The 14,529-nt window shown below is 34.8% G+C and overlaps 1 protein-coding gene across 1 annotated transcript in view; it reads left to right on the top strand.

Moving 5' to 3' along the window:
• LOC150099562 (protein qui-1-like) overlaps positions 1 to 14,529 on the top strand; it is a 118,526-nt gene that overhangs the window by 76,497 nt on the left and 27,500 nt on the right. Inside the window, exons 10-14 of the mRNA XM_090403459.1 lie at positions 3,459 to 3,634; positions 5,180 to 5,273; positions 8,040 to 8,155; positions 8,293 to 8,410; positions 8,514 to 8,771. Coding sequence (XP_090259585.1) covers positions 3,459 to 3,634; positions 5,180 to 5,273; positions 8,040 to 8,155; positions 8,293 to 8,410; positions 8,514 to 8,771 — 762 coding nt within the window. The remainder of the gene's footprint in view (positions 1 to 3,458; positions 3,635 to 5,179; positions 5,274 to 8,039; positions 8,156 to 8,292; positions 8,411 to 8,513; positions 8,772 to 14,529) is intronic.

The raw sequence follows: 14,529 nt of genomic DNA, 5'->3' as shown, positions 1-14,529 counted from the left end.
CATTCACTATCGCCCTCCCCAACTTTGCATCATCAGCGAACAAATGAACTGTTCCACTTAGATCCTTCCCTATATCGTTAATGAACAGATTAAACAGCAGTGGTCCAAGAACAGAACCCTGCGGCACACCACTAGTCACAGGCCGTCTTTTGCACTCCACTCCTGCATAAACCACTCTTTGATATCTCTCCATCAACCACCCACCTATCCATCTCACCAACCCTATATTCATTCCCATATGTTGTAGTTTACGGATTAAAATTTCCATGTGGTATCCTGTCAAACGCCTTTGCCAGGTCCAGCAGTATCACTATAAACCCATTTCTCTTATCCAGTTCAGCCGTCACCTTGTTATAAAACTTGAGCAAGTTACTCAGGCATGATCTACCCTTTACAAAGCCATGCTGTCCCCTGTACAGTCATTTTCATCAATCCATTCCTGTATTTTTTTCTTGACTACTTTCTCCAAGACCTTGACAACAACTCCTGATATGCTGATCGGTCGGTAATTTGCAACCATAGTCTTGGACCCTCCTTTATGCAGTTAAACTATTTTCCCCTCTTTCCACGCCTTCGGGACTAAACCAGACCCGAGACTCAGATTAAACAACATGGTCAAGGGCACTGATAATTTCTTAGCCGCTTCACGCAAGACCCGTGCCGGTATACCATCCAGTCCCACAGATGTTTTCACATTAAGGTTCTGTAATAGACTATTCACCTCCACTTCATTCATCACAATTCCCGTATAAACTAATGGCTCCTTCATTTTTTCAATGTCTCCACCTGGATGATATACTTTTGCAAAGTGCGCGCTCAGTAACTCCACTATATCGACTGGTTCAGTGACCTCCTTACCATCGTCATTCCTTAAAATCATTTTGCAATGTACAGTTTTTTTCTTGCTTGCAGCTTATTGAAAGAACTGTTTGGGATTCTCTTTTGCTTGCATAGCTAGTTTCCTTTCATAATCTGCTTTTGCATTTTTACCACACTCGTTACCTTTCTGGCCTGCACTTTATACCGTTCATGTGCCTGCAGGTCACCCCTTTCTTTAAATTTCCTCCACAGTTGTTTCTTTTTTTGCAGCTCAAGCTTAATGGTGTTATTTATCCATTTAACCCCTACTTGTTTTACTATTCGGACCCCAGGTATACAATCAGCCATAACCTCCTGTAAATGCTCCTTGACCGCTTCCCATGCTCTATCGACGTCCAGCCCTTGCAGTTGTACATGCCATGGCACTGATCCAAGCAATCTCCTAAGCTTGTCATACTTGCCAGCACGGCAATTCCACATCGTTAGCCACCTCCCAGGTCAAGACCTTATGATCACTCTCACCAATAGGTGGCAACATGGTCATATTCATTACAGTCAAATTGTGAGATGCTATTACCAGGTCAAGCACTCTCACACCCCTAGTATTTTCAATTACATGCTGTTTCAGATAGTTATCCCTTAATAATTGAATAAAATCCATTTCCTTCCTCACATGTGTCCTCTCCTCCTTCCAATCAATGTTACCATAATTAAAATCTCCCATAATAAAATGGATTAAAATCTGTTGAACAAGTGTAATAACTAGATTATAATTCAAATTACTTGTTATTGTTTAGTTTGTTGTTCTTCCTAAAATTATGAGAGGACTATATCCTACTATCATCATCATCATCATCATCTGAAACCTCTAGGGAGTTAAGAACTCATCGAGGGAGGCTATAAATCACTCAAACCAGCTGCCATACCTTCCCTTAAATTCATTCACACTAAATGCACTCACTACCCCTAAAGGCAAACAATCCACTCACTCACTGCTCTGTGAGAGAATAGTGAGCTTCCATCCCTGTCGTGACTGTGATCAAACTTAACATCCATGGATGCTCCTGTGTTTGTTCTCTTTCCACTTTTCCATATAACGAAAAATTTCATCAGACGATACCCTATAACACCCATTCAAAAGTTTAGACTTCTATCATATCATCCCTCCTTCTCCTGTTAACCAGAGTCTGTAATCCACATACTCGCAATCTGTTCTCATAATCTAAATCCCATAATTCGGATTTCATCTTCGTAACTCTTCTTTGTAACCTTTCCACGGCTTCTTTATCCTCTTGGAATCGAGGAGACCAAATCTGCGCACAATAATCCAGGTGTGTTCTTATCAAAGCCTTATAAAGAGGCAAAATGGCTTTCTTATCCTTAAATGTCAAGATGCACTTCAATATCGCAATTATTCCCTGAGTTGTATTTGCAACTTTTGCTATATGACCTTTGAACTTCAATACGCCAAGATCCCTTGCCTCCTTAGTTTCTAATAGCATAACCCCACTAATATAATATGCCGCTGGAACTCTAATCACACCAAAATGCATAACTTTACACTTACTAACATTAAACTGACAGCCATTTTCGTTTGCCCAATTTTCTAAGTCCATTCCAATCATTTTGTAATTGCTGAACATCAGTATCATCCCTGATTGCCCTGCATATCTTTGCATCATCGATAAACAATTGCACATCTGAGGATAGACCCTGTCTGATGTCGTTAATGTATAGATTGAAAAATAATGGCCCAAGGACCGAACCCTAAGGTACACCAGTGGTGTACCTTAGGGTCACCTTAAATCTGGCAGATTCACACCCACTGTATACCTCTTTTTGATATCTGTCTGTCAACCATCCCCTGATCCAAGTCAAGAGTTTATATTCCAATCCCATATTCTCCAGTTTACTCAACAGTCTATCGTGTGGTATCCTATCAAATGCCTTAGAAAAATCCAACATTATCATAGTGTATCCATTCCCTTTATCCAACTCGGCCGTAACACTGTAATAAAATATGAGCAAATTGCTAAAACATGACCTTCCTTTAGTAAATCCACATATCATATTCTCTCGATCAATGTCAATAGAGACAAGCATTTTTGGGACTCCCAACCCACGAAAAGGTTATAAACTTATTGTACATTAATAAATCTAGTAAACCGAATAAATCAGTAAACCTCTTAGTAAGCCTATATCACATTTGACCATGGGTGGGCCAAGGGTAATCTGCTCTAGATGCGAATACCATGAACCTTTAAGATACTTCAAGACCTCGTGATGGTATTTGAACCCGCAGCCTGTTGGTTAGAAAGTATATCGTTAACCACTCGGCCAACCAGGCTGATTGCAACTCAAGGATACCTTCCATGGAATCCGTTTTATACCAGCATCCTTAAACTAGTCTTCATAGAATAATCCGGAGAGAATTTGTTATCTCGTTTTGAATTTAACCAACTCAATACTAATAAATAAAATAAAAAAGCACGAAAAGTATCGAACAAAACAAAAAAAAAACATGAAAGATCTGTAAGTTTAATGGAAAACTATTGACTAAAAGCATCCGAAATCTTTATATCTCAAAAGCTAAATTTATATTTTATTTTCAATTCTATTTCTTTTTTTCCTACAAACAGCTGTCCTGATGAAGTCGTACTACGTAGACAAAAGACCGTATCTCCACTGGAGTCACCTATCCATCTTGTTGGCCGTAAAAAACAGATATATCTCATTACCGCAAGATGCCCGGCTGTGCCATTCAGAGCTAGCAAATGCGTTCCACTTGGGCTTTCTTATGGAAAGAGACGAAACCGTAAGAAGAATTTGATTTTCAATCTCTCTTTTCTCAGCATCCTTAAAAGCGAAAATAACGTAAATCTTATATTTAGCAATTTTTCACAATTACTTTTTTGTTTGTTTATTTATTTGTAGTAATATTATCACAAGCCAGCTTCTTTTAATCGAATGAATTTAATTTTCTTCCTTACAAAGCCATACACTCAAGATCAACGCTGTTGTCTTATTAGGTTGACTTCAGATGCTCAAAAGCACTAAAATAACGAACAAAATGTGAAAATTAAAATAACGGCGGTAACTAACACGATCGTAATCGTTCGCCACTTGGAATATTTAATGCCAGAGAACCTCTGGGGTGCTGTTCAAAGGATATCACATTTTCCCTTCATATTTTGGGTTCGAATCCCGTATATTCTTATTCTGATCTTATTAGGAGGCAGTTTTCCCCCCTCGGTCAAGCAGGAAAATTGGTCCAGTGAACTCGCATCTTCAAGCATAACACACCCTATAATTAGACGACATAGCAAGTGAGTGAAATTAGTACCTGTAAACTCCTAGGAAAAGGACTTAATATTCTCTCCTACTATACCGGCCACTGAATTAGAAATCGTTATGAAGATGTACGCAAACGTCACTTACGCAGCGAATATGCAAAATATTTGGTTACGTAATTTGTCAGGTGTTCCAGGAAACTAACCATCCATCACCACGGGATAAACAAAGGAATTTTTCGTCTGTCTGGAGCCCCGATTTTGAAAGCAGCAGAGCTGAATGGTTTCTCAAAACATGATACCTTGGATGTTTAATCAGTAGAAAAATAACCCACATTGTTCGTCTAAGAGGTGTAAATATGGTCCTAAGACAGTCTGTCAGGAACAGGATCGCCATTTTCTGAGAAGGATTGTACGGACAAACATAATTTCCTGTGTGCAGCTATTAACCGAAGTATTTAATGAATGCTGTTCCGGACCCATTTCTCGTCGAACTATGCGCAAGGAATTTAATAGGATCGTTATTGGCAGTCGCATGTCCATACCGAAATCATTGATTTCTGAGAAGTTTTTAATTCGGTGGCAGGTATGTGTAGATGGAAGGGATAAAGATATAAAGCGCAATATATCGCGAATTCCCGCGTGACATCTGGAAAAAAAATTTAAATAGTGCTATCATATCAATTTAATTTTAAAACTATATAATAATTTGGAAGTGTTTTTCGAAGCAAAGGCAATTCATACTGAAAGTTGTAGAATCTCCGATGGGAAGCCATGTCAGACCTTTCTCTTATGTACCCACACGCACAAGTAGTTTTACCTTTGAATTAAAGTTGTTCATTAGTTAGGCTGCTATGAATTCTGAACAGGATGTTAAGATCTGTTCTGATATTACACAAACTATATTAATAATTTGTTAATTCTAACGATAAATATGCCACTACCAAAATTAACGTATCATCATAAATAGAAGAGGGAAAAATTCGATCCACACCACAGAATGGTAATACTTTTATGTCAAGCTCATTTCCCTATTTTAACCAATATTACATTTATTTTAATTTTAACAGAGTTCTCTTGAAGATTTGAAATCCAAACGAAGAGATGAATGGGGAGATATGCTCAGAGAAATTGATGAACTGTGGTATCATCTGCTGTCCAGTGGTAAGTGTTCCGATCCTCTCTGTAAGTCTCGCTAAATGTATCAATAATATGCTTGTTCATTACGAAGATAGATATTACCATGTTAGTTTTAATAAAAGCTAATTCATTTAATGCAAGTTATTCTGCATAAAATGATTTCCTAGTGTTTGTTTTAAATATATTACGGGTCACTTAGACTTTACTATTTTACGGATCACTTAGACTTGCATTACGTGCAGGCGCAAGGTTGACTTATTTGTCTGTTTGCTTACTTGGGAAATGGAGTAAAACCAGGTTTAAAATAGCTTGGCATCTTTAACATACATATATGTACAGTATATAAGGATACCTGGTTGATATTATAGTTTATTAACTGGAGGTATTATTGGCTGTTTTGTTAAAATTACAAATGAAGTAATAATACTCATTAATAATGCTAGTATTTATCTCTGATCATTGTGTGTTCTTTGGCTGGTTTGTCATTTTTTCGGAGGGAAGGGAAAAAACAGTTTCTGGGGGAGTAAACCCTTGCACCTTTATAGAAGACTAATTCACATACAGTTGCAAATTCTTTTTACTGATTCGATTCGAACCCAGGTCTTTCTAAGAGAAGTGAAATGTCATTAATTAGAGGTATGAAGGAAATTTCATTTGAAAACAGGATACATTAGAAAGAAAAGTTTTACAGTGCACAAATTCATCTGCAAACTATAATTTTAAAACAAATCTTCAGATTGACTACAATGTTTTTTCCCTAATTCTGGGCTGATTTCAAAGTGTTCCAATTAATTGTATTTGACACTTCAGGTATTTCGACTGCTGTGCCCTTAAATAGTGGTGTCAATAATATTCAATATGGAACTGGTTAGGAAATTGAATTGTCATTCACATAATTCAAATACAAACTTTATGAACCGAGAAAAAAAAGTGATATCACTATACCAGATTTTCTATCTTGATTTTAAATAGATGTTAGTGTAAATTTAATAAATACTTTTACATAATTTTAGATTTTTATATAGACAGAAATTTCACATATAATCATGTGATCATTTGGCATGTTCAGATCACAAAATGGAGCATCTATTTGTTTGCTGCATAAAATATATACATATTCAGAAAACAAGAACGGTATTCCATAAATGCAGATATATCGAAATTATATCATCAAAAAATAACGCAGAAAGTAATTCGGTACTAACTCAACAAAATCGTTAGATATTTTGGGAGTTCATGTCTCTCATCATCGGCCTTTGGAGTATAAAGAGTGTTGAGGGTCAGAAAGTAGTGAGACGAGAAGAGATAGAAAAAGGAAGAGCATGATAGTAGGAGATAATAAAGAGGCCTCTATTTTGATTTTATGTTTATTTCTTTCTAGGATGATAATATGACATAACGTTTGCTATCTGACTGATTGTTCTGTATTCTTCACATTTGAATGTCTTCGATTTTTTAGGTATTGGTAAGAACTGCGTCAAGGCTGTACAAGGACTGGATTAACCATGAACAGATATCTGGCAGAAGAGGTCACATTGGTCAGCCACATCATAGCTTTATAAACAAGATAATAAACTCCCTATCTCTACTTGTCAATATGCTCTCCAGCATTCGAGTAATCCTCTGAGCTATATTTTGCCAACTCTTGCAATATGTCCTCTGAATTTCAAATCTCTCTCTCTCTCTCTAATTCCTTCGTCAAAGCACTGAGAAATTATTGAATTTAAAATTCAATTCAAAATTCTTATAGTTCTTATAAGAACTGGGCGATGGACTGAGTCCTTGACTCTTTATCCCGTCATCTGAATGAAGTAAATCTGTGTGGATGGAGTGTTATTGAGCTAAAAAGCTCTAGTCATGGCTGTCATGGCTGGGTAACAGCAATAGCCGAGCCTCAGTTAAAAATTCATTGGCTACAGCATTGTCATTTGTTACCCTGGAAGTCCTAAAAAGGACTTTCAATTCAAAATTCCTTATAGTCCTTATAAGGATAAGGACTGGCTTAAAGGGGCGAAGCAAGAATGCTTTTCATATTCCCCGTTATCTGTAGAGGACAGTGTAGGGATAAGGTGTTATTGAGCTATTAAAGCTCTGATCATGGCAGGAGGGTAACAGCAATAGCCAAGCCTCAGTTTGAACTTCATTAGCTACAGCATTGCCATCCATTACCCTTCAAGGGTATTCTCTCCCTCAAAATTCAAAATTCACGCTTCAAGAGAAATATATGTATTTAAGTAAACTAAATTACAAATATGTGTTAAAATTTATTTAAACTTTTTTAAATATTTAATTTTCTAGTGATATATTTTTTAAAGAATCTTAATCTTTATTATAGTTGCTATAAAATTATATTAAAGAAATAAAAGTATTGATTAGATATATGAAGAGCCAAAAGCTTCAATTCGGAGACATATAACTTGTTTAAGTTAAGGGATATTACATCCCATATTGTTTCTTAGCCGAATGAGAAACTCAAAGAGTTTCATGCCGAATATGGTAGAAACTATATAAAGTTCGGCGATTCCAAGCGTAATATATATAAAATATATATACGATATATAAAAGTATTAATTTATATAAAATAACTATCCCATCACATAACATTCACTAAACTCGGGGATCTATCATAAGTAAAATTTTTACTTCTTAAATAAATCCAGAAATCTAATCAGAAAAAAGAATACATTTAATGGAAGGCATTTCCAAATAACACTTGTAATGAATCAAATTAAAATGTCATTCGTTACGCAGAAGGAATAATTTTTTTTCTTTCTTTCTTTCTTCTATCAGGTGATTATGAAAAATTAAAACAGGATGCTATCTGTAATTATGACTTTCTTTTGGCTGCCGCTAGGGGTGCTTCAATCAGCTACATACGCAGCATTTTGGAACTAATACGGTGTCAAGTAAGTTTGTATACTTTTGTTTACGCTTTTTTTTTTCGAATTAAATAAAATAAATAGAATTCTGCTCTTTTATAAACTGTATGAATTTTATATAAACGTTTCATGCGATATCTTATTTATTTCGTTATATTTTTGAGCTGCTAGACTGGGACGTGGAGCTTTTGTACAATATGACCAAACAGTCCGTAGATGTACTGAGCCAAGATTGTAAACAATTGGCTACTGAACTCATTAGCTGGCTGAAGCCATTCGTAGGCAAGTTCCAGTTGTTACAATTTGAATTTTAGTTGAAATGAGCAAGATCATTTTATAATTGCTTTTTAATAACATAGTTTAAAGTAAATAAAATCTTTTCCAGACGATTCTTCCAAGGTGTTGGAGCAACTTGTTCAGAGCGCCCTCCAGTGGTGCAATAACCAAGGAGTTCCGTTATTAATTCCTCAAACAAGTTGGCTTTCGTTGAATTTACCTCCTCAAGTGACGGTGATGATGTGTCCCTCTACTATCACCCACATGGTCACGGCACCCGACAACCAGCACGTGATGTGTAGCACCAGAAACAACGTCATCGAAATGTATCACCTGCCTTCCAGACAACAAGTGAGAATTTTTGCAGGTAAATTTTAATTTGATAACAGTAGGCTTAATAGTACTAGACTCGTCAACTAATCATAGAAATACATCCAACATTTTAATTATTTAATTTCTCACCACCAGGGAAAATTATTTTAAAAAATTAATGAATTACCATTAAAAAACAAATAAATAGCAAGTTAAAATATTTTCCAGATGATTTTTCCAAGGTGTTAAAGCAACTTGTTCACAGCGCCCTCTAGTGGCGCAAATAACCAAGGCATTCCGTTATTGCCAGCTACTTCTAATTTCGAACCATTCTGGATACTTTCCCTAATTTTGTTTGAAGACACATTCAAAAGCCAACATTTTTATGAATGTTAACATTTAAGTCTTAGAAATACAATTGTTGATCATTATAATTTTTGTTAAAATCTTAAAATAATAAAGGAATACCAAAATATTTTTATTTACTTTCCCAATGATGCAAGAAGCAAAGTGACGTCTACAATGACGTCTACCAAACGCAATTTCGCATTGATTTTCTTGCCTACAATAATAATTAGTAATATTTTAACATCGCCTACTCCCTATAAAGTGAATAAAAGGCATTAGCTGATTTTTTTAACATCCTAATGTTCTTACTTGTTCATAAAAGGGCCAAACGTTCCAGTTAAACGAAATATAATTCAGGCATTCTGCTGGATAGTCCATTTCCCGCCCTTTATAATTTATAAATTCATGTATTTTTTATAAAGAAAATCAGTATGACTCAACTCGGCACCTTATTAGTTCTACGAAGTTTGAATATGTTTTTTTAAGTCTAGGGCCTAAGATATAATACCATCCTTTGACTATAATTTAAGAAAATCGACCATATAACTAATACTATTTCAAACAACAATATATAGTGTTAAGGATCATGGGATGGCGGTACTTGTCTGCCGTACTCTCCTATTAATGCTGATATCATCCATGGTTCCACCACTATTTGACTTAATATAAATTTGAACAGTGTTTCAAAAAGTTGTGCGAAAACTGTTCATAATGAATAGTTTTAACATTCTTTGTTTTCCTTTCTGGCCGGAAATGCAGAGTCCTCTTTTCCGTTTTAAGTAGAAAATTAGTAATTTATCCATTAGTAAAACATTTACGAACATCAACATCTCGTGCATTGGTAAATATGGTGTAATTCTTGGTTTTATTTTTGTTTCATTCAATGTAATGAATTATTTATCTTCATTGCAAATTCATATCCGTTAACTATACAACTGGAATAACTTCTTAATGTCGTCTGCTCCTCTTCAGCAGGTTTATTGTTTCCACAATCGATGAGTGTTTTTTTACTTCTGTCACAGCAACCGGAAGACTTGCGCACGCGATCTTACATCAGCAGAGTGATATTTTTCTTTAGTCGTCAAATGACTCCTTTACATTTCTCGTCCTCTATATATGATATTTCTTTCTACATGGATGTGTCTTCTATTGATTATAAAATGCAAAAGATTTTCTCTTTGTAGCCTCGATAATTCAGTCATTATCTTAGAGATACGTTGACTAGAGCTCTGGCGGAAGTTGGAACCACCGGAAATGATCGGGAACCGTGGCGGAAAAGAACTGTCAACAACTAGCACGACATTTCGTGAATTTTCAGTAAATCGGACGTCCGTATGCGCCACTAATTCCTTATTTTTGCGATATGAATGCTATTTTCCAGCCACTTCAAGATTACACAAGAGAGAAAGAAGGAATGAATTAAGTTAAAATTATTTTTCGATGCTGGAATAAATCGGCTAAAAAAAGACAATCCATATCCTTACATCACTCATCTGCAACAAATAAAAGGCTAATTAAATATTTTGATGTGGACATTGAAGGATCTTTTTAGCTTCTTTCCATTGCTGGAATAATCAGTTTCCCATCTTCCTCGGATTAAACATCATCATTATGCTTTTCATCATCAGTATTTAAGCCTCGAGTGGCCTCTTCCGGCCTTAGAAGTCATCGTTGAATCTCTTAAGAGGACATCCTGATTTTCTTTTAGTTTTTAATTTAAGGCTTGTTTTGGTAATCTTTCTGTTTTCATTCTTTGAACGTGTTCCATCCATTTGTTATTTTTTAATTTTTTCTATTACTAGTTCTTGGTTTAATTCTTTCATAATTTCTTCATTTCTTTTGTGAATAAATAGAGTATATCTTGCAGTTTTTCTCATAAACTTCATTTCAGCTGTATTAATCTTCGTTTGTATTTTTTGTTATATTGTCCATGATTTTACTTTTATGCAACGGGACTGGTGGGGCTAATGTATTGTATACTTTCAGTCTGGTTTGTTTTTAGACTAGGTTAGGTTTAAATATAGAGTTAATTACACCTGTTATTTTTAAATATTTTGCATTTTTTTACATTTATATCTTTTTCATTTTCATATGTGATCATACATCCTAGGTAGTTAAATGAATTCACCTGTTCTAAGATCTTGTTATTTATTACTATTTTACTTCTTACTGGATCTTGTCCCTTAAAGGCCATCGTTTTTTATTTTTCTGTTGATATTATCATACGATAATCTTTGGCTATCTCGTTTAGATCTAAAATATCTTTCTGCAAGTTATTTTCAGAATTTGTAATTATTATTTGGTCATCAGCAAAAAGTCGAATGTTTAAGTTCACAGTAGGAGAAAGTTTAATACCTTGATGGAAATTTATTCTATTTTATTATTATTTCATTTAGATAAATATTAAAAAGAGTTGCTGAAAGGGGACATCCCTCGGACTCCTTAGTTTATCTCTCTCGTACATGATCGAATCGCACTTATCACTTCCTCAGCATTCAAGAATCTTTCTCTTCCTATTCAAGAGTTACTTCATGATTACTGACTCTACACAAACATTCCTGGTATCTGTACTCTTTTCTGAATCTTTTGACACATAAACAGTGATTAACCATCATCATTCTCTCATTCAATTCCAAACTCGCAGAACAAAGTCTACTTCTTTGTTCGTTCACTTTATTAATATTTTTTCTTAGTCTATAAATTTTCACATACAGTTTAGAATATGATGTATTAAAATTCTATTAATTACACATTCGTTTAGTTTCAATATTATAGCATGCATAATATTTTGCCTCATGCTCTATATGTCTATACGCAAGTATACAAAAAGTACATGAAATCAGCCACTGTGTGTCGCCACGGTACGTTAAGAAATACGCCAAGAAATCCTATCTTAATTGTCCTCCTACTTAATTTTTTACTTAAAAAATATCAAAGTTGTGTACATTATAATAACTAATCCAATAACTTTGCAGTAGAAGCAGTATATGAAGGCTCAAATCTTGTGATGAAATACGACTTATCGGTAAAGGTTGCTGAGTTATATGAGTGTTTAAGTGGACGGCAACTTTAAAAGTTTGAGAAATAGTGTGCTTAGAAAAAACAAGCAAAACAAGAAACAAAAAGTTTTTTCGCAAAATCTTCAATCCATCTAAATATTACTTTCGTAGATTGAGATACTCTCGATTAAGGATAATCATTTAAGTAAGTCAACTATCCACCCAAAGCTTCACATACTAGCAGGAACTTGGTAAAAGTTCGAAAGGACAAGACAGAATTAGAAATATTAAACATATTTTCTGCAGTACGATTGATGGATTTGCATCCCTATTTTTTGGAATCAAAAGATGTCAAAGGAAAGCCACCATAACTTAGTTAAAAAAGATGCTCTTTGGATGGAAAAACTTGGGTTCGAATAATCCTAAGAAGCTGATATCTTTAATAAATTTTGTCGCTCTCATACGGGGGTGGGCAGGTTTTCTTCTGGAAAAACTGGCAGAGGAACTTCTGCTATTAACAGACTATGGCATCATAGCTTCAGTCTAATTCCCACCACCTCTCCTGAAGGGGAAAAAAATCCTACCATATAAGGCTAACTAAATAACCCTCGGTTGAAAATCAGTGCAAAAATGAACAGAAGAAAGCCGTCGATAGCAAGGAGATTAATGAATTAACTGGAGCGAGGAATAATCTCAAAACTCCCGTTCTGTTTCATAAGCCAGGCAACGCAAATCACGAAAATAAAAACGATGGCGCTTTATACTTGAATGAGATGAGTCATTTTCACGTTCCGTAATATAAATAACATGTCTATTATCGGAGGAAGATCCACAGGACATTCTTTTATTCGTATTGACTTTTACGGATTAATTAGCTGAATTAAAATATTGAGCTCGGCTAAAAAAAACCAACACTGAAGCTTATGATATCGATTTTTAAAATGTGGAACCTTGCAAAAGTAGGAGCAGGAAAAGCTACACAAAATTCGTAGCTTAGAAAGAAATACTCGCAGACTGGTATTAGTAACTCTAGGAAAGTTATCGTCAGGATGTTGTGATAAGATCCGAAATAAAATGTAGTGATCACGATTGTAATTGAATGTGTAATGGTGTGCGAATCGCCTTCGTGATAATCGAAAATGAAAAACTTTATAAACGCATACGATGGGGAAAATAGGAGAAAGAAACTAAATGAAATAATCTGTTAGTTTAAGAAAAAAATCTATAAACTGCATTCGTAAAGAAAGGAATTGATTTTCATCTTTTAGTTACGATGTGAGGTTTAGATACTGGGAATAGCGTTGTCATCCTTCATCTCTCACATCATTACATGACATAAGATGTGCGAAAAATAGTACAACATAGAATGATATTTATGAAACGAATACTTTCCTCTCTTACGCCTATTTTTTTTAAATTTTTTTATTACTTAAGTTTGTTGCTTAGTTTTTGCTTTACTCTTTTTTTGCTTAATGAGTTTTTAATTATCAAAATGTATTGACTTCGATGCACCTAATGTTACTAACAAAATGAATCTTGCATAATATTTGAAATCGTTTAATATGAAAACAAACGAAGCGATATGGAAAAAGTTCTGGATTTTTCTTGTTCCCTCACTGGTATTTGATAGTTGCTTCTCTTTTCTTAAATCTTTTTATGTCTAACTGCCCTAATAGTTTTTATTTTATTCGAAAACATTCCTGCCAACATTAGCAATCTAACACAGATTGTTCACGTGTATACTAGGTATCGAGTAATCCTAACCACTAAACCAGTAACAGTCAATCTCGATCCCGCAATAACGTCTATAATTTGGTATCTGATATTGCTCCATCACCCTTTAGATAACTCGGGATCATTTCTTGTTATCGGTTTTCTTCTACCATGAAGTTCCTCGACTGACATCAACTACATCACGCTAAAGTTTACAGCTGTACTAAATGAAAATTGCCTCAGTAATCCCTATTGAATTTCGATCGTGTAATTTTGTAATAGCAACACACAGATAATGTACAACAAATGAAATCTTTCCTGCCTGACTCAATTTACAAGCTTCACCTAAACTTTATTTTCCGAAGTAAATGTTCTAAATCCATTTAAAATGAGAATGAACTCTTTCTCTCTAGTTTTTATGGTTCGCAGTATTTGTAAAGAATGGTAATAAACTGCTTCTAGGAAATAAAAACACAAAAATACCTGCTAAAGTACTTTCTGTATGTAAATCTTATCTTTTGTTTTTATCCAGATGATGTTACTGCAATTACCTAAAGATAAAAATGACCTAACATCTTGGCCTTTCCTCGATTTTGTCGACAATGTTAGTTCGCTTTATCCCACCATTTCGGAACTGCTTTTTCCATTCAAGTTAATTAGCTTTTGGCCATAAATGGATAGAATAACTCGTTCCCGAATTCAACACTTAGAACTATTCTAAATGCAATGCCATATTGTCAGTATTTATTCGAT

Source organism: Typopeltis vanoorti, chromosome 14 (assembly GCF_054136105.1).
Source record: "Typopeltis vanoorti isolate ZY-2024b chromosome 14, IOZ_Tvanoo_1.0, whole genome shotgun sequence".
Taxonomy (NCBI): Eukaryota; Metazoa; Arthropoda; class Arachnida; order Uropygi; family Thelyphonidae; genus Typopeltis; species Typopeltis vanoorti.
This window is presented reverse-complemented; position numbering and strand designations above follow the sequence as displayed.